The sequence below is a fragment of the Sceloporus undulatus genome, chromosome 6 (assembly GCF_019175285.1).
Source record: "Sceloporus undulatus isolate JIND9_A2432 ecotype Alabama chromosome 6, SceUnd_v1.1, whole genome shotgun sequence".
NCBI classification, from domain to species: domain Eukaryota; kingdom Metazoa; phylum Chordata; class Lepidosauria; order Squamata; family Phrynosomatidae; genus Sceloporus; species Sceloporus undulatus.
In genome coordinates this window covers 1,810,222-1,828,261 of record NC_056527.1, presented here as the reverse complement: position 1 = coordinate 1,828,261, position 18,040 = coordinate 1,810,222, and the positions used below count along the sequence as shown (strand labels likewise).

At 44.6% G+C, this 18,040-nt stretch overlaps 1 protein-coding gene across 24 annotated transcripts in view; it reads left to right on the top strand.

Moving 5' to 3' along the window:
- LOC121934166 (microtubule-associated protein 4-like) overlaps window positions 1-18,040 on the top strand; it is a 275,880-nt gene that overhangs the window by 147,248 nt on the left and 110,592 nt on the right. Inside the window, exon 1 of one of the 24 annotated variants that reach the window (XM_042474346.1) lies at window positions 42-681. The exons of 22 other annotated variants lie outside the window; for them this stretch is intronic. Coding sequence is in view for 1 of the 2 variants with exons in the window: in XM_042474345.1 (XP_042330279.1) it covers window position 15,191 (1 nt within the window). In the remaining variant the exon portion in view is untranslated. Of the gene's footprint in view, window positions 1-41; window positions 682-14,994; window positions 15,192-18,040 lie in introns of those variants that run through there. One more of the 24 variants, XM_042474345.1, reaches the window with a different exon arrangement.

Here is an 18,040-nt window from a genome sequence, read left to right as displayed (position 1 = left end):
TTTAAAAATCTGTGATTTAGCTGCCTTGGATCCTGGTGGGAGCCCCACTGGGTCCATTTGTTGAGGCACTCTTGTCCTTTAGTAGCCCTGGTTGCTTTCCTGAGACACATCTGTGCCAGGTACTCCCGTTCCAGTTTGGTTTACACTTGAAGTTTAGGAGTTACTTACTTGCCAGTTTTCTCAGATGGAGGTTTTTGCCTCCCTCCAGGCATCACCCTCCTGCCAGCAAATAGGAACCCTTTGGCCTTGGTTCATTGGTCTGGAATGGTTGCCCAAAGCCTGCCCTGCCTTAATAAGCATTGGGATGGGAAGAAAGAGGGTGGGCAAAGGTGCTTTGTGGCCTAGTTCTTGTGTGCTTGATACAAAGGCAAGTATTCTTTAATTGGTACACAAGATCCTGTCTTCAAGAGCCCTCTTCATCACCCCCTCCTCTCTCTGGTTGGTTTAAATTGGGCTGCTGGAGGGTTACTTTTTGTCAAAGGAGTGAGAGAGTTCTAGGCTGTGTCTGGATAGAGAATACATATTTCATTTGCAGTTAAGACTTGGGGACATTTCTGTTCCAGTTGATACAGCCGCCTTGTCTGGTGCCAGTTTTTATATATACTTCTCTTGACATCTGAGGACTATACATTTTGCTTTGGCTACTCAAATGGGTATCTCTTCATTTATCCACGCAGGAAGGTAAGTTTGCAATTTTGCAGTGTGCTGTAATGCTCTTCCATTCTTAAAATTTCTCAGAGGGCAAGCCCAGAGTTGTTCACTGATACTCTAAATCATGAGCGGGGAATGAGTAATGTAGGTCTGATCTTGCAGGCTGTCTGAAAAAGCAGACTGGAGTCCAAGAAAGCTTATGCTAGAAATGTCTTTGCTGCATCTTAGTCCCAAAGGTGAGACAGGATTCTTGCTTTCTTTCTTGCAGCCCGTCATACCCTTTCATTTTATCAAGCACCCTCTCTGGGCTAAAAGTTAGATATGCTAATGTGGAGCTGGCAATCTCTGGACAGAAAGTTCCCACCCCACCAGTTGAAAGAGATTTTCCTCTGATTCCTTTGAACCTTGCAGTAGTTCACACTCACTTTTTGTATCATCAGCAAAGGGGTTTTGCATTTGTGTAGATCTTAGTGCTTCTATGTGGTTGGTGCAGCTGTCTTGCCCCCATGCTGAGAAGTGAGACTTACGCCCTGGTCCTGAATCAAGGAGGACGGAGATAGTCAGGAGCTCTTACTCCTCTGTTTCTGACCAGGAGGACAGCAGCGGCTTCTGCTCTGATCCATATCTTCCGCCTCTAAGAAGCTTTGAGCAAGAGATGGATCAAGCACCTGTCTTACCTGCTGATAAAGCAGGAGGTCTCTGGTGATAAAAGCGCGAGGAGGAATTACTGTCAGCATTGAAAGGATGCCACTTTGCTGGTAGAAGATGCCTTGATGGCCAGGTATTATATCACAAGTAATACTATATACAATAAAACACCTTGAGTGTTAAGCATTGGTGTCTGTTGCACTAGGGAGATCATTTTGTGGTAAACTGACTTGGAATTATTTATGGTAATTTCAGATTTTGATATTAAATTGGTAACATTTTTGGCAAAGAGTAGTTAGGTTTTGGGGACTGCAAAGGGCTGGCCTTCTCACCGTAGTTCAGTGGTTCCTAAACTTTAGTTCTGTAGATGTTTTGGACTTTGGCTCTCAAAATTCCTGACTCTTGGTTAAGCTGGCTAGGGCTTCTGGAAGTTGAAGTCCAAAAAAACCCTGAAGGACCAAAGTTTGGGAATCAGTGCTGTAGTTGCTATCGCTTGGGTTCCTGCTGTTGGATGATCCAGGTGTCACCTGATGGAATGGTTGATCATTGCATTTCTAACAATTAACTCATGGCTGCCCCAGGGCCTCTTGGATTTAGGCGAAGAGGCACAAAATGCATGGTTTAGTGAGGAAGCATGTGCTTTACTGTGGAAGATCCCAGAATCCATCCCTGGCATATCCGTATTAAAGGATTTCAGTTTGCAGGTCTGGCAAAAAGGTATGCCTCCTTGAGAGCTTAGACGCTGCTGCCAGTCAGTTGCTGGTCTGGACCAGGGACTTCCATGGAAGAAAACTTTGTCAGGGGTTTCCCACTCGGGTGGAAGAGATCCCCCAAAACAGCTGGGTTTTGATCTTTTACCTGCTGGGTTTTGACCACATTATCTTGATGTCAGCTGAATTGACTAAGAGGACAGGCTTTTGTTTTGCTGGCAATCACTCTTCATTGCAGAACCATTAGGACTTCATTGAAATTGTACAACCCTGGAAAGAATGATCACTTTGTTTTAGGTTGTCCAGAGAAACTCTGGATGGACCAGCTGGGCAAGTTGCATGGCTCAGCCCCAGACAATTGGATGTACTACCAGCATCCTAGCACAGTGCCCAATCCACTGGGTACTTCCCTTGGCATTATTATTATTATTATTACTTACATTCCACCTTTCTCCCAGGATAGGGACTCAGTAGTCCAGAAATACATCATGCACAACGAAGTGTGGGGGTCTCTCTTGTTATATTGAGTCTTGGGCTAAAAAAATTTCATCAATTTTTTTTGTGTCGCAAATGGAAGGCAAATCCATGGATGCTGCTGAAAATCCAGAATGGGATTGGTACTTAATGATATGTATTAAAACTAGCACCTACTTGGTGAAGCCCAATCCTCGCTTTTGTCATAAAGGTACATTAACTAAACCGTAGCATTTTGTACCACTCTTAAAATCATGGCTGGGAGTACTGAGGCTGTTCTGCTTGGAAGATTCAATAAATTAACTCAGTTCCTAATGCTGACTAGTTTTTCTCTTGTGTTCACCTGTAAGAGTTCTGAATGTGAAGTCAAAGGCTTTCATGGCTGGCATCCATCGTTTTTTTGCGAGGTTTTCAGGCTGTGTGAACATGTGTTGGAACAGATGCTGGCGAAACATCAGGAATAAACTCTTCCAGAACACAGCCACATAGCCTGAAAAACCCACAGAAAACTATAGCATTCTGAATTCTTGCTGTGGCAGAATAGCTCAGCTTTTGTAAGGTACGGTTTAACCCAGAGGAGGGGAATGCATTGTAGGAAGAAGGGTGTGTGCACTTTCTTTGTGATGTTGCTTAATTACTATAGTAAAAGTGTTAGCTTCTGTAAAATAATGTTCAAAAATGCAGTGTTTGGTGAGGGAATGTGGTAGGGAAAGAGTGCACCGTGTTACACTGGTGGCTCATAAGTCCCAGGGTGAAATCTAGGGAGAGGCTGACTTTAGCTTTGGCTCCTTGGGTAGCAACGTGATTATTAACAACAAGCCGGCAGGCAGGTGTTGGCAGGTGAAGCGCTTTTTCAAAGGAGAGAAGCATGAAGTTGCGAGTTCCCTGTGAAGCCACCGTGCCTTGCATCAATAATGCACCAGGGAAATGAGTGATCTATTGAGGGCAGCCCCTTGATGGGCCTGCGGCTTTGTTCCCTCCTCTCTGTCGCTGCTGCCGTACCCTTTCCCTCTTGCTTTCCTCAGCTGTAAGAAATGTGGTTCTTGGCAGTACGTTGGCATTTGCACCCCCCTTTCCCTGTGTGTTTCTCCTCCTTGGTTACTGAAACAATTATAATTTGTGTAGCTTTTCCATCCCTTCGTTCTGGGTTTGCACAGGATAGTTCTACAATCTGCTGCTGGGGGGAAGCAATCTGACAGTTTGGGAAGAGTGTGGGTTGTTAACTGGGGAGTGATACCCGCACTAGGCTCACCTAGTAAGAAGAAGCAAGAGCTGAGCACAGAGGCAGGCTCTCTGGTGAGTTGCCAGCTGCAGAGAGCAAGGGCTGATGGGGCAAGTGAGAGTCCTGTCTGTCTGCAATAGTATTTCAGCCTGGATGCTTTTCTGTACCCAAAGAGAGCCTTGGCCACTTCACTTCTCTTTAAGGAACCACAGCTTTGGTCTGTCGTTCCAAGGTCAAATGCCCACCTCTGTATTCGCCCCATCCTTACAACACACACACACCAAAACTGAAGACTCATCCCCTGGTTTGGAAAACACCCTCCAGACAACTGCTGCTGCTGCTTTTCATGTAGGTTGCCCCATCCATGAATGCCTTCTGACAACTTCGGAAATGTCATGCCCAGTTAACATCAATGAAGGAAAGTGGCAAGAGGCGGGGGGGGGGGGGGAGACGCCTGCAAGGAGAGTGTCCATGCTTTATGTTTTTGTGTTCTAAAAATATATGTGGCAGAGTGTGAAAAGCCTGGCTTGGAGAGGCTGTCCAACCTCTTCTGGAGGGCCTGTGAGAGACAAGATATTGCATATTTTACCATACAGTGCGATCCTGGTGTGTGGTGCTTTTGAAGATGAAAGTAATGAAAAAGGCAGATCCCTGTCTGACGGAGTTTGCCTGCCAAATCTTGACAGATCAGAAAGGGAAGAGAGGGATGAGCCAGAGATGAGAGCCGGACATGGTGGAGATGAGCAAAGGCTGCAGCATCCATTCACACTTAGCTGTTTTGGGGTCTAAATTACAGGGAAGTAAATCCTTAACTGTTTCATCACTATATGGGGAGTGATTTGAAAGGTTAGGTTGCTGTGCAATTCAGATGATGTACTGGAGTTTGATGTTGGATGTAGAAAGGGGCAATGGCTGGCCATTTCAAAGAGCTTTCAGTAAACATGATGGACTTTGAGGAGAAGAAATGGCTAAGCCAACCTTCCTGATAGGTTTAAATAGTTTCTTCTTGCTTATGGATTTCCTGTAGCCCTCTGTTTGGGCAGCAGCTACAGTTGGCCCTCCTTATCCACCTTTTCTTTATCCACAAATTCAACCGCCCATGTCTTGAAAATATTCCAAAATGATATAAATTCCAAAGAGCAAACCTTGATTTTGCTATTTTATATAAGGGACATCATTTCACCGTGCCATTGTACAGTGGACCCTTGTTATCTGCTGGGGTTAGGTTCCAGGAATAACAAAATCTGTGTATGTTCAAGTCCCATTAAAGTCCCATTGGCATAGCAAAATAGTGTCCCTTATATAAAATGGAAAAATCAAGGTTTGATGTATACCTTTTTTGAATATTTTCAAGCCGTGGATGCTTGAATCCGTGTATAAAAATCTGTGGATAAGGAGGGCCAACTGTATTCAGTGGGACTTGAATATCCATGGAATTTGGTATCCATGGGGTGAGTGGGTGTCTCCTGGAACCAAATCCCAGAGGAAACCAAGGGCCCACTGTCCATAGGCCTTGCTTTCATGACTCTTGGGACCTGTCAAGTTTAGGGAGGCAAACCAGGGCCTTTGCAGTTGTGAGCCTCAGGTGATTGAGAAGGTTTGGTTATGCATCCTCCCTGGTTGTGTTTATTTCAAGCCAGAAAGAGGCTTCATTGAACCATTGTTGGCTGGTTAGGTCAATCTTGATGCCTTTGTTAAAATCATCTATCTTTTGTTTAACACATACAGTGCACACACAGAACATTCATTCACTTTGTAAAGTGCTGTGTAAACCTTAAGTCCCTATATTAATAAATATTCATCATCATATTACAAGATGTTTTGGTAGTTGCACGGAATAAAACATGCCACACCTCCATAATCTGTGATAATGTTAGGATTGTATCTCTCCTGCTTCCTTCATAGTGTGACACCCTACCAACCTTAAGTCAATGGTATCACTGTGTTTTTAGGTGAAGAATGCCAGCAAACCCTTTGGAGCAACACCCTTGTGTACCTACACATTATTGTCTGTGGTCTGGCAGACTTTACACATTCCTCCAGCGGAAGATTAATATTCTCCTCTTGTTCCATCTTTTCTCCCCGTCTCCATCCCCATTCCCCAGTCTGCATTAACAACTGGGAAAACAGCAAGTTGCTCATTCCAAGTCCCTTTTAAATGGAAGCTTCCTGATACAACGAGTATTAAATCCCAAAGTGCCGTCTCATATTATGCAAATAAGCCCTTTTGCTTTGATGTCCCTCATTCCATCTCTTTGGGCCCACACTCTGGAATTAATGGCCTTGCCCAAACCCATGACCTGTGAGGGAGATCTATTTCTTGCCACCGCTTCCTGTGCAGCATGTGAATTCACAGCTCTTTGCCGGTGGGACTGGGGAAGATGAAACTAGGTCAGCGGCATGTGTGTGCGCGAGAGTGAGCGCGCAAGCTGAGAAATGGGATATAATCTCAGCATTAAACAAACCCGACTGTAATGCTGCAGGGGTTTTGCTATTTTAAGCACTCATCTCCATGATTGCCACCGCTCAGCGCAGAGCAAACATATATTTGTGAAGAGCATGCCAAAGCTTTTGTGCTCAAATCGCCAACTCTTTTCTGTCGATTGCTTCTGAATGGCACCAGTTTAGTAGACACAATTCTGTCCTTCTGTGGCCAGAAGTGCGCAGGTGCTTGCAGAGGGGGGCCAGCAGAAGCGTCTGGGAAAGAAGCCTGAGAAGGACTTAAGGATTTGGGCTGATGGTAGCAGTTTGTTTGCCATGGACCAGACAGAGGCTCGGGTTTGTGACTTTCTCTGGATGGTTTTGTCCCACACTATTGGAGGACCATGTGATCCCCATCCTTGCCTACAGAGCATTCAGAGATGGATAGAGTTGGAAGAGATCCCCCACCTTGCAGCAAAGTTATTTTGTCAAAGTCACCTTCTTGGAAGTACTGAAAGCATTTCACTTACTTGGTAGCCCTTGCAGCTACCCAATAAGACAATTTAGATCCTCCTCTCATAATGTGGATGGGAAGAATGGAGCCAAAAGAGTTTACCTACCCAAGCTTCCTTGGGATGAGAACTGAATTGGGTGTTTTCTAATGCTGCTGACTGACCCACTGTACCCTCTTTCGTCTTTTGACATACAGCCAAACGTAGAATCTGAGTTTGTCAGCTTAAAGATGACTAAAGGGTGGCACTTATCTTTTTTTCTTCTGCAGATGACAAGTAAAAAGGAATGTCCCTTTATTTTCTCCTCTCTCCCACTAAGGGCAGCTGGTCATATTTTGTTGGGACAGGCCACAAGAGCAAAGAGTGAGCTGGATGTCTACAAAATACTACAGCAGCACTTTGCATAAGACCATCTTGAGGCCAGCATTGCTGAGGAACAAAGGGTTCCTCTCCAGTGTCATATTATAGAGCTGGAAGGGACTGCAGGCATCATCTTGTCTACCTTTATGCCAGTCAGTAATCCACAGCTAAAAGTACCCCTGAGGGATGGCCATCCAACCTCCGTTTAAAGATCTCCAAAGAAGGAGAATCCATCACATTTCCCACTGCAGTCTTAAGCTTTTTGGAACAAGAACAGTGGCCTCAGCTGAAGACTAGTTTGTTGCATAGTACAGATGGCCCTCCTTCCCCTGTTGTGGGCTCTTTTCCTGCTCATCAAATCCTTCCAACAAAATGAATTTCAACATGGGGAAATATTTAAAAAAAAAAATACACAGATATAGAATTAGGGACACCTGGCTTGACAACAGTACATATGAAATGGATCTAGGAGTCCCAGGAGACCACAAGTCAGACATGAGTCAACAGTGTAATGTGGCAGCTGAAAAAGCCAATGAGTTTCTAGGCTGCATCAATAGAACTATAGTGTCTAGACCAAGGGATGTAATAGTGCCACTGTATTCTGCTTTGGTCAGGCCCCACCTGGAATAATCTTATGTCCAAGGGAACCACAATCCAAGAAGGATGTTGAGAAGCTGGAGTGTCTCCAAAGGAAGGCGACCAAAATCGTGAAGGGTCTGGAACCCCCAAGCCCCACAGGAGCTACTTAGGGAACTGGGTATATTTAGCCTAGAGAAGAAAAGAGGTGATATGATAGCCCTATCTAAGTATTTGAAGGGATGTCATATTGAAAATGGTGCAAGCTTGTTTTCTGCTGCTCCAGAGAATAGGAGACAATGGAGCAATGGATGCAAGCTGCGGGAAACAACATTAGGAGGATCTTCTTGACAGTAAGAGCTGTTAGACAGTGGAACACACTCCCTCAGAGAGTGGTGGGTCTCCTTCTTTCGGGGTCTTTAAACAGAGGCAGGATGGCCATCTGTCTCAGGGAGGGCTTAGATGGTGTCTTCCTGCATAGCAGAAGGGGTTTGGACCTGATGGCCCTTGTGGCCTCTTCCAACTCTATGATTCTTTGATCTCTCCCATCTGACCCTTTGCTTGTCCCACAAGGACTTCTACTACTACTACTACTACTACTTCCTCTTCTTAATCTCTGGGCAGGGATGTAGCCAGGATTTTAGGAAGGGGGGGGGGCAGACTAAGTGCCACCATTATAATAGGGCTTGGGTGCGGCAGCGCAGCAGCACACACCATTAATTTTTCTAATGCAGGGGTAGGCAATCTTTTTGAGCCGGAGGCCGGGTTGCTGTCCCTCAGACAACTGGGGGGCCAAAGCCAAAAAATAAATAATTAAATATTTTTTTAAAAAATTACATATATAAATAAACCAGGACAAATGTAGGACAAAATTTTCAAATGGAAGACACTTTTAAAAAAAAAAAATGGAGGACACGCGAAAAAATTTGCTGATTTTTTAAAAAATGTTAATATAAATGCATGTTTCTGAGGCTTCTATAGACAATTGCCCCCCAAAGGCCCCGGCGGCAATCGGCGGCAGGACCAGGCTGGGGGCGGTCCCAAGGCCTCGCCGGGCTGCCTACCCCTGTTCTAATGGAAGGGGGGTCCGGACCCCAAGATCCCCCCCCCTTGGCTACGTCCCTGCTCTGGGACACACATCTAGACCTTGCACCTGTGCAAAACCACATTTGAAACATCCTAGACCACAGAAAACCATGGAGGACAGAATTGTGTCTCCATGCATCTGAGGAAGTAGGGCAAGTCCATGAAAGCGTATGCTACAACTTCTTTCACTCAGTCTCAAAGCAGAGCTCTGGTGCCACAACCAGAATTCCATAGCATTGAACCATGGCAGTTAAAGTGGTGCCAAACCAGATTGTTTCTGCAGTGAGCCTTTGGCTGTTCCTCCCCACAGTTGTGAAAGGTAGCTTTACTTCTAGGTTGACAATTAGTCTGGCTGTGTTTGGATGCTTGTATCAAGACCACTCAATCTTTTCCAGCCCAGCATGCACTGTGTTCATCTTCAGGACGTTCACTCAAATATTCTACATAGGAATACAGCAGAAGGGCTGTGGAATTGTTTGCAGGATTGTCTGATCCTGGAATGGCATTTTCTGAGGAAGTTTTCACATTTGAGGAATGAGCTGGGAGATAGAAGAAGCAAGTTGAGAGCATCTGGCAGGATGTGCGCCTTCTGTCTCATGCCACTTTTACTGCAGGATAAATAGCCACTCTCTCCTGCTGGCCTTGTTAGCCTTCTTGCCCCAGGATTTCGCAATTTGGCACTGAGTTAAAACAGCCGCCTTTTGAGTGACCTGAGGAAATTTTGGCAAGAGAATTCTTGTGCATGGTTGACGTTTGCTTGGGAATAATAACACTGAACAAGCCTGAGACTCTAAAAAAATGCTGAAATCTCAGGAAAACAGTCATAGGTCTGCCTACTTAGTGCCTGTGCTTATTTTGCCTTGATACCTTCAGGACCCCCACCACTGCATTGTAGGGTAAGAAGACACATGCGTATACGCAGAGCTGTCTTTGTCATCATGTCTTTCTGAGGCTGCCAAGCTAAAGAGCTGTGTACCAGTAGTTCCTCCTCATCCTGGAGAGCAGTGACTAGTGGGGTGCCTCCTGGTTTTGTCCTGTGCCTGGTGTTGTTCAACATCTTTATCAGTGACTTTGATGATGGAACAGAGGACACGAACTTTGGGTAGATAGCTAATACCCAAGAGATCAGATCAGGATTCAAAATGACCTTGACAGATTGGAGAGTTGGGCTAAATCTAACAAAATTATTTTCAGCAGGGATTCATGTAGAAAATATGAAATGCACAAATATAAGATGGCTGAGACCTGGCTTAGTAATGATCTAGACCACAAGCTAAACATGAATTAACAGTATGATGCAGCAGCCAGTGCAATTCTTGGCTGCATCAACACAGAATCATAGAATCACAGAGTTGGAAGAGACCACTAGGGCCCTGATCCAGTCCAACCCCATTCTGCCATGCAGGAAATCCAGATCAAAGCATCCCCGACAGATGGTCATCTAGCCTCTGCTTAAAGACCTCCAAGGAAGGAGACTCCACTACACTCCGAGGAAGGAGCGTGTTCCACTGTTGAACAGCCTTTACTGTCAGGAAGTTCTTCCTATTGTTGAGGTGGAATCTCTTTTCCTGCAGCTTGCATCCATTGTTCTGCGTCCTGTTCTCTGGAGCAGCAGAAAACAAGCTTGCTCCCTCCTCAATATGACATCCCTTCAAATATTTAAACAGGGCTATCATAATCACCTCTTAACCTTCTTTTCCCCAGGCTAAATATCCCCAGCTCCCTGAGGCGTTCCTCATAGGGCAAGGTTTCCAGACCTTTCACCATTTTTGTCGCCCTCCTTTGGACACATGGCTCCAGTTTCTCCACATCCTTTTAAATTGTGGTGCCCAGAACTGGACACAATATTCCAGGTGGGGCCTGACCAGAGCAGAATATAGTGGCACTATGACTTCTCTTGATCCCTAGACACTATACTTTTATTGATGCAGCCTAAAATCGCATTGGCCTTTTTAGCTGCCGCATCACACTGTTCACTCATGTTCAATTTGTGGTCTACTTGGACTCCTAGATCCCTTTCACACGTAGTTTCATTCAGCTATGTGTTCCCCATACTCCTATATCTCTGCATTTCCTTTTTCTGCCCTAAGTGCAGTACCTTACATTTCTCTGTGTTGAATTTCATTTTGTTAGCTTTGGCCCAGCTTTCTAGTCTATTCAGATCATTTTGAATGTTGATCCTGCCCTCTGGGGTATTAGCTATTCCTCCTAATTTGGTGTCATCTGCAAATTTGATAAGTATGCTCCCAATTCTGTCATCCACGTCACTGATAAAGATGCTGAATAACAGGGACATAGTGTCCATATCATGACTATGTAAAGCGCTGTGTAAACTTATGGCGCTATATAAATAAACTGTAATAATAGTAATAATAATGATAATAATAATAATGGGAGATATTAGTGCCACTGTATTTGGCTTTGGCCAGACTCAGACTCCTCACCTGGAACCCTGTTTCCAGTTCTGAACACAGTCCAAGAGGGATAACAAGAAGCTGGAACGTGTCCGGAGAAGAGCTCTGAAGCCCAGTGAGGAGTGGCTTAGGGAGCTGGGTATGTGGACTAGGAGCTTCATCTTTAAATCTCTGAAAGGATCACATGTAGATGAAGTGAGCTTGTTTTCTGCTGCTCCAGAGAGCAGAACAGGAACTGATGGATTGAGAGTACAAGAAAAGAGATTCCACCAAAACATTTGGGAGAACTGTAAAATTGCTGTGTTTCAAATACTTCTTGAGTCAAACATTTCTTGAGTCTAGATTTCTTGAGTATTTCTAGTAAGCATAGCCTGCCACTTTCCCATTTTTCTTACCACCAGGTCTTCTAAATGGTAACCTAAGCACTGGAGCCCAGGTGGTTTTATACAAATCCACACAAATGAATGGTTTGAAATAACAACAACAGCAGCATTATTTTATTATCCAGTTCTCCCCGTCTATCGAGGCAGGGAACAATAGCAGATGAACACATAACATAACATTGGTCAAAAACATAACATCAGTTAAAACACATAAACCAATTAAAATATACAACACCAATTTAAAAGAACAAATAAGACCAGCATATATCAAAACAATAAATTCACAATTTAAAATTCATGGTTTAAACTAGCGTCTGGATAGGCCTGCCTATGTTAACTGGTTTTAATCTGTTTGGGTTTTTTTTTAAATTTGTTCAATTTTTGAAGATGTTTTTAGCCTTTTAAAATCCTTTCACTGTTTACTTTGCTTCAAATGGATCAAGATGATGTCCTCATACTCCACCCTGAGATCTTTAGACGGAGGGTGGGATATAAATATTGTAATATTTAACTAAATAAGCAGCCATCAGGGGCCAGAGTCACTTGTGAATTGTGTTAAACAGCTGTGGGTCAATCCTGGGTAAAAGACAAATAAAATAAAATAAAGGGTTGTTTAAATTCATAAAAACCAAATAGAAGGTTGTCAGAATTCTATAGTTTATGGGGTTTTGGTAGTTAGCCCTGGAACCTAACTTCTTCATGGCTTTGGCTGCATCTATCCTGTAGAATTAATGCTGGTTGTTGTTTCTGACTAATGGCAACCATAAAGTCGCATGGGTTTTTCTTGGCCAGTTTCTTCAGAAAGGGTTTGCCATTGCCATCCTCTGGGGCTGAGAGATTGTGACTTACCCAGTGTCACCCCCTGGGTTTTTGAGCTGGGATCCCAACCCTGGGCTCTAGAGTCACAACACTCAAATCACAAACCATGCTGGCTCTCATGACACCACATTTAACTGCCATGACTCAATGCTACAGAATTCAGGGATTTGTAGTTTGGTGGGATATTTAGCCTTCTCTGTCTGGTGCCACAACAGACTACAGATCCTAAGATTCTACATGACTGATGGTCTTGACTTCTGAAAAATACCCTGTTCTTCCTCGTAGTCTTTCTTTGACCTGACATCTGGGTCAAGCCTTGGACGAGCATCAATGTGGAAACTTCTGATGTTCTGAGAGACCTTCCAAATCCCACTTTCAAGGCTTGACTTGTCCAAGGGATGGAGTCTTCCTAAGCCTTGCCTCATCCTCCCGGTTTCTTGATGAATGCAGGCAGGTGGAGCTCACTGTGGCAGGACCATTAATACAGAGGATATTTGTCTCTGATTTGGAGAGGCTATTATGTTGCCCCTCTGTGAGAAAGCTGCACATTTCATAGTTCCTTGTGCAAGAACTGTTCTTGGTGGAAGCCTGCTGTTTGGCATAGGGCCATTGGTAACCCAGGCTGTTTGTGGAAAAATAAATGATGATGATATGCAGCTCATCTTCAGCACCAGAGGGCTTGGTAAAGCACTTGCGATGTGGATTTGCAGAAGCATGGCTTTCTTGTTCAGTGGATTATCTGTTTTCTTTCTCTATTGGCTTATTTGGCCATGCTCAACCCTGCAGAGCAGATGATAAAGCAAGGGAATAAAACCCACTTTTAGCTAGCCTCAGTGTGTGTGTGTGTGTGGGGGGGGAGTTGAGTCCTGAAAATTGCATCGCCTGTGCCATTTCCCCAACATCTGGAGGCTTCTGTTGTGCTTACTGTGGCATCATAAATTGACCACATTACTATGTTTTCTGTTCCCGTTGATACTGTCATTCTTGGTCTCCCTCTGTTTGGAAGCAGTTTTTACGCTCTGTTGCTGCAAGATTAGGGAAAGAAATGAAAAATTTCAGAAGTTGATCTGTGGATTTTTGGGGAATGTTGGGAGGCAGTGTCTTCCAACCACCACTCACCCTGAATTTGCTTAGCTGGGTTATCAGTGTATAAAGGTTGGACCCTTTGCTGGCAGTGTTTTTGGACAATGGGAGGAAGAGGAGGAAGAAGAAGCTCTATACACCACCTTTTCTCCAAGATTGGGACCCAAGGCAGCTTACAAATGATTACAGTTCGGTTAAAAACATGTAAGAGATCAACATTTAAAATTAAATTAAAATACAGGTTGAGTCTGCCTTATCCAAAACGCTTGGGACCAGAAGTGCTGGATTTTGGATGTTTTTATTTTTGGCGTGGTACAGACACGCCTTTTGTGCCGTGCTGGCGGCGTAGTAGGGTTAAGGGACCGTGCAGCAACCGCACGATCCCTAACCCTACTACACCATGACGCCATAACAATGGCGACACCCCATGTATTGGCGCACTCGGGTGTCACAAGCGCGGCGCAAAAAGAACCTGCTTTTCGTGGGTTCTTTTTGCTCCACAGGGAAGCCGCATGGTTGGGCGGCTGCGGCTTCCCTGCAGGGCAAAACTAGGCGCTGGGAGACTGTCCTTTTTGGGCGCTCTGTACTGCAGCTTTGTAATTTTTAAACTTATTTTGAAATACCTGTATTTGTGTGTGTGTGTGTGTGTGTATATATATATATATATATAAAATGACCTTGATTTTTCTATGTTTTTGCATGACCACCTGGAAATGACGTGGATTTATCTTGCATTGTTAACCACTTGATGTACACACACTACTCCACACTATAAAGTTGCAAACTATTATTGTGACAGAACAGTTAAGAAAACAAAACAAAAGGGGAAGGGAGTTTGTTTTGTTGACTTAACTCTAGGATCATGGTAAAAAAATATATTGAGCCATCACTTAAAATGGTCTGAAGGGATGTTGTTTTAACTGACCACAGAAGTAACAATCTGAAACAAAATGTAGGCCCGTGACTCTAACATCATCACCTTTCTTCTCCTGTCTGATTTTCAACATCTCTGTCTGATGAAGAAACCAGTGAAGCTTTGAAAGCTTTCATGGTGTGTTTTGTGGCTTTTGGTTGGCCTGATAAAGATACCCCTGTTTTGTGAGGGTTTTTTCATAGCCAACACGGTGCCAGGTGTTTGTGGAAAATTTGGTTTTTGTGATCTTGTGGTGGTTCATGATTTGGGAGTCTTTCCTGGGCTTGCTTGCAAAAGAAGCAGGTTTGTTCAGAAGACCAATACTTTTGGCAAAATTACCCCAATTCCAGTGCTTTGATCCAGGGTTTCTCAGATGAAGACAGACGGTGCTTCATTAGCTCTGCTTAGGTTTGCAGCTGAAGCTCTAGGAAGGGTTTGGCATCTCTGCCGTCTGTTTTTCCTCTAGTGCAGCAAACAGTTTATAAATTCACCTTCCAATCCAGAGGCCTGTGCAGCGTCTGAAGAAAGCTGTTTTATATTTAGCAGCTCTTAAGCAGGGTTGCTCTTCCACTTCTCTCCTTGCTGCGCTTGCATGGTTTCCCCCTCTCCTGCTTCCCAGAATGCCTCCTGCTTCAGGGAATTTCCCCCCTCCTGCTGTTTTCTGTAATCAGCTTGAGTCTTGCAGATGCCTTTGCATGCAAGAGAAGAAACTGGCTTCCAGCTGAGCTCAGAGGGGCTTTGCCATCCACCTCTGAGGGCTCTAGTCCACTCCATGGACCCTGGGAAAGATGCAGCAAAGGGGTCAGGACAAAGGGAGAGGACTTAATGTAATCCAGAACCATAGACATTGCAGAACCTTTGCTGAACCCTGGACAGATCCAGTCTGTGAAGAGAACACCAAACAACTCCTTGCCTGGGAGTAAGTATGGTTGAACTCCATTACAACTTGCTTTTCAAGAAATCGTGTAGGTGTTCTTTAAAAAAAAAGCTTAATTTTTTTGCACAGCAGGTCGAGCCTCCAATTTATCTGTTTCATAGAATCCTAGAGTTGGAAGAGATCCCAAGGACCATCCAGTCCAACCCAATTTTGCTGTGCAGGAAGACACAATCAAAGCACTCCCAAAAGATGGCCATCCAGCCTCTGCTTAAAGGCCTCCAAAGAAGGAGACTCCACCACTCTCCATTGAGGGAGCGTGTTCCACCTAATGTCAAGGTGGAAAGTTCTACCTAATGTGAAGGTGGAAACTCTTTTCCTGTAGTTTGATTCCATTGCTCCGGGTCTTATTCTCTGGAGTTGATATTTATCTTATTTTAGCCCTGCAGCTTTTGCACACAACAACAACATACTCTGCCCTTCAGCTACCAAGCCTCATGAGTATCTTTTGTGGCCGACAAGCCTTCCACAGCTGCCCACTCCAGCTGTAAGAGGTAGGAATCGTGCTGCCCTACATATATCTTTTGTCTGCAACTCCCTGTATTTCTTGCTATTGGTAATGCTGCTTCAGGCAGCTGGGAATTGGAGTCCAGCAATGTCTGGAGAGAACCAGCACAGTGTAGCTGTTTGAGCATAATACTATGACTCTGGAAGACCAGAGTTGGATCCCAGCTTGGCCATGAAACCCACTGGATGACCATAGGCAAGTCACATTATCTCAGCCTAAGAAGAGGGCAAAGAGAAACCCTCTCTGAACAAATCAGGCCAAAAAACCCTGTGATTGGATCACCATAAGTTGGAAATTATTGAAGGCACACAACAACATCATCAACAACACAAAGGGAAAGCCAGAATGGTTAGGGCAGCAGTAATTTTAAAAATCAATAATAATAATAATAATAATAATAATAATAATAATAGGATTTATTTTATATGCCGCCCAATCACTGGGAATCTGGGCGTCTTACAACAGAGGGGATAATAGACGGTTCCTTGCCCTCAGGCTTACAATCTAAAAGACACGACACAAAAGGAGAAGGGAATGGTGAGGGGGGGAGGGGATCAGGTCTAGCATTCTTCTCTCCCTCTGAGGCCTAGACCAAGGCAGATGGACTGGAGGGAGGGCTCTCCTTCTTCAGGCTGGCCCTGATGGAGCTGGGCCAGCCTATTCTCCCCCTCACAGGCCGAAGGATGACAGTTATGGAGGAAGGGCGCTCTATCTTCAGGCTAGCCCTGATGGAGCTGGGCCAGCCTATTCTCTCCCTCACAGGCCAAAGGATGACAGTTATGGAGGGAGGGCGCTCTATCTTCAGGGTGGCCCTGATGGAGCTGGACCAGCCTATGCACTCCCTCCCAGGCCAGAAGACGTCAGTTATGGAGGGAGGGCACTCGATCTTCAGGGTGGCCCTGATGGAGCTGGACCAGCCTATTCACTCCCTCCCAGGCCAGAAGATGTCAGTTATGGAGGGAGGGCACTCTATCTTCAGGCTAGCCCTGATGGAGCTGGGCCAGCCTATTCACTCCCTCACTTTTGTTGGAATTTATTTTTGGTCCAAAACACACTGCAGAAATAATAATGCAGTCTGAGACCACTTTAACAGCCCTGGCTCAGTGCTAGGGAATTCTGGGAATGGTAGTTTTGTGAGACACTTCACCATCTCTGTCAGAGAGGTCTGGTGCCAAAATAAACTACAGTTCCCAGGATTCTCAAGCATTGAGCCAGGGCAGTTAAGGTGGTCCCAAACTGGATTATTATCTCTGCAGTGTGTTTTGGACCTCAGTTGAAAATCTCAGGCATAAATTCATCTGCTTTCACATAGGGCTGAAGTGTGGGGAGGTATGGGGGCCTGTGCTGCAGCCTCATCACCTTGTGTTGCTCCCTGGCTGCTTCTGAGACCTTGGTGTCTTGAGTGCAAAAGTCTGCAAATGTCTTATTCCATATGATCAGTTTCATCCTGAAAAAGGCAAATCACTTGCAGACTTTTACAGGCTTTCATGCACAATAGCTGAAGGACTAAAAGACAGCTGGGTCCATGGGAATGGTGTGGGGCAGAGCGACATGCATCTCCCCTTCTTCATCTGAGTTCTTCCGGTGAAGAAATGAATGCCTGCCTAAGGACATACTGGTACTGAGAACATTTAGGTTTTTCTTTAGCTAAAACACAAGTCTCAGACCCACGCACAAGTATTCTGCTACAGTTCCCAGGGTTCCTTTGGGAGGATCAGCGTAAGTTTGTGGTGCTGATTTATGCAGTTTGATTCTGCCAATTCTCAGGGTTTATTAGCATTTAATTTTGACATTCTTGAATCACAGCATCACTCTCCAAATCAGACTCTTGGCTCTCTAACTTGAAGAAGTCTTTGAGGATTTATGAGAAGCTTTTGGAGCTGAGCAGGAGTGGGCATAGGTTCCAAAAACCAGGCAGGAGAAGGTCTTAATCTCAGTTTTGAAGATACAGAATAGAATGTTGTAATCTCAAGAGTCTTGACATTTGGAAACTCTGCAGTTCTCACCAGCAGAAGAATAGCTTCTCATCATCATGAAGCCCAAGATTTTTCTCTTTGTGTTGAATTTATGATACTCCTTTCGTAAAGCTCAGAGTGGCACTTGGCTCTTGCCTGACATAGTCTCAGCTTCTTGGGGGGGGGAGGATCTTTTTGGATCTGCACTGATCTCTTTAGGTATTTAAGTCCTTGGTGATCCCAAAAATACTGCTGCACAATTGTGAATTCTGTCTTCCACCTTCAGAGAGGTTTGTTATCCAGTACCAATCTAAACTCCATATCTATCTATCTATCTATCTATCTATCTATCTATCTATCTATCTATCTAT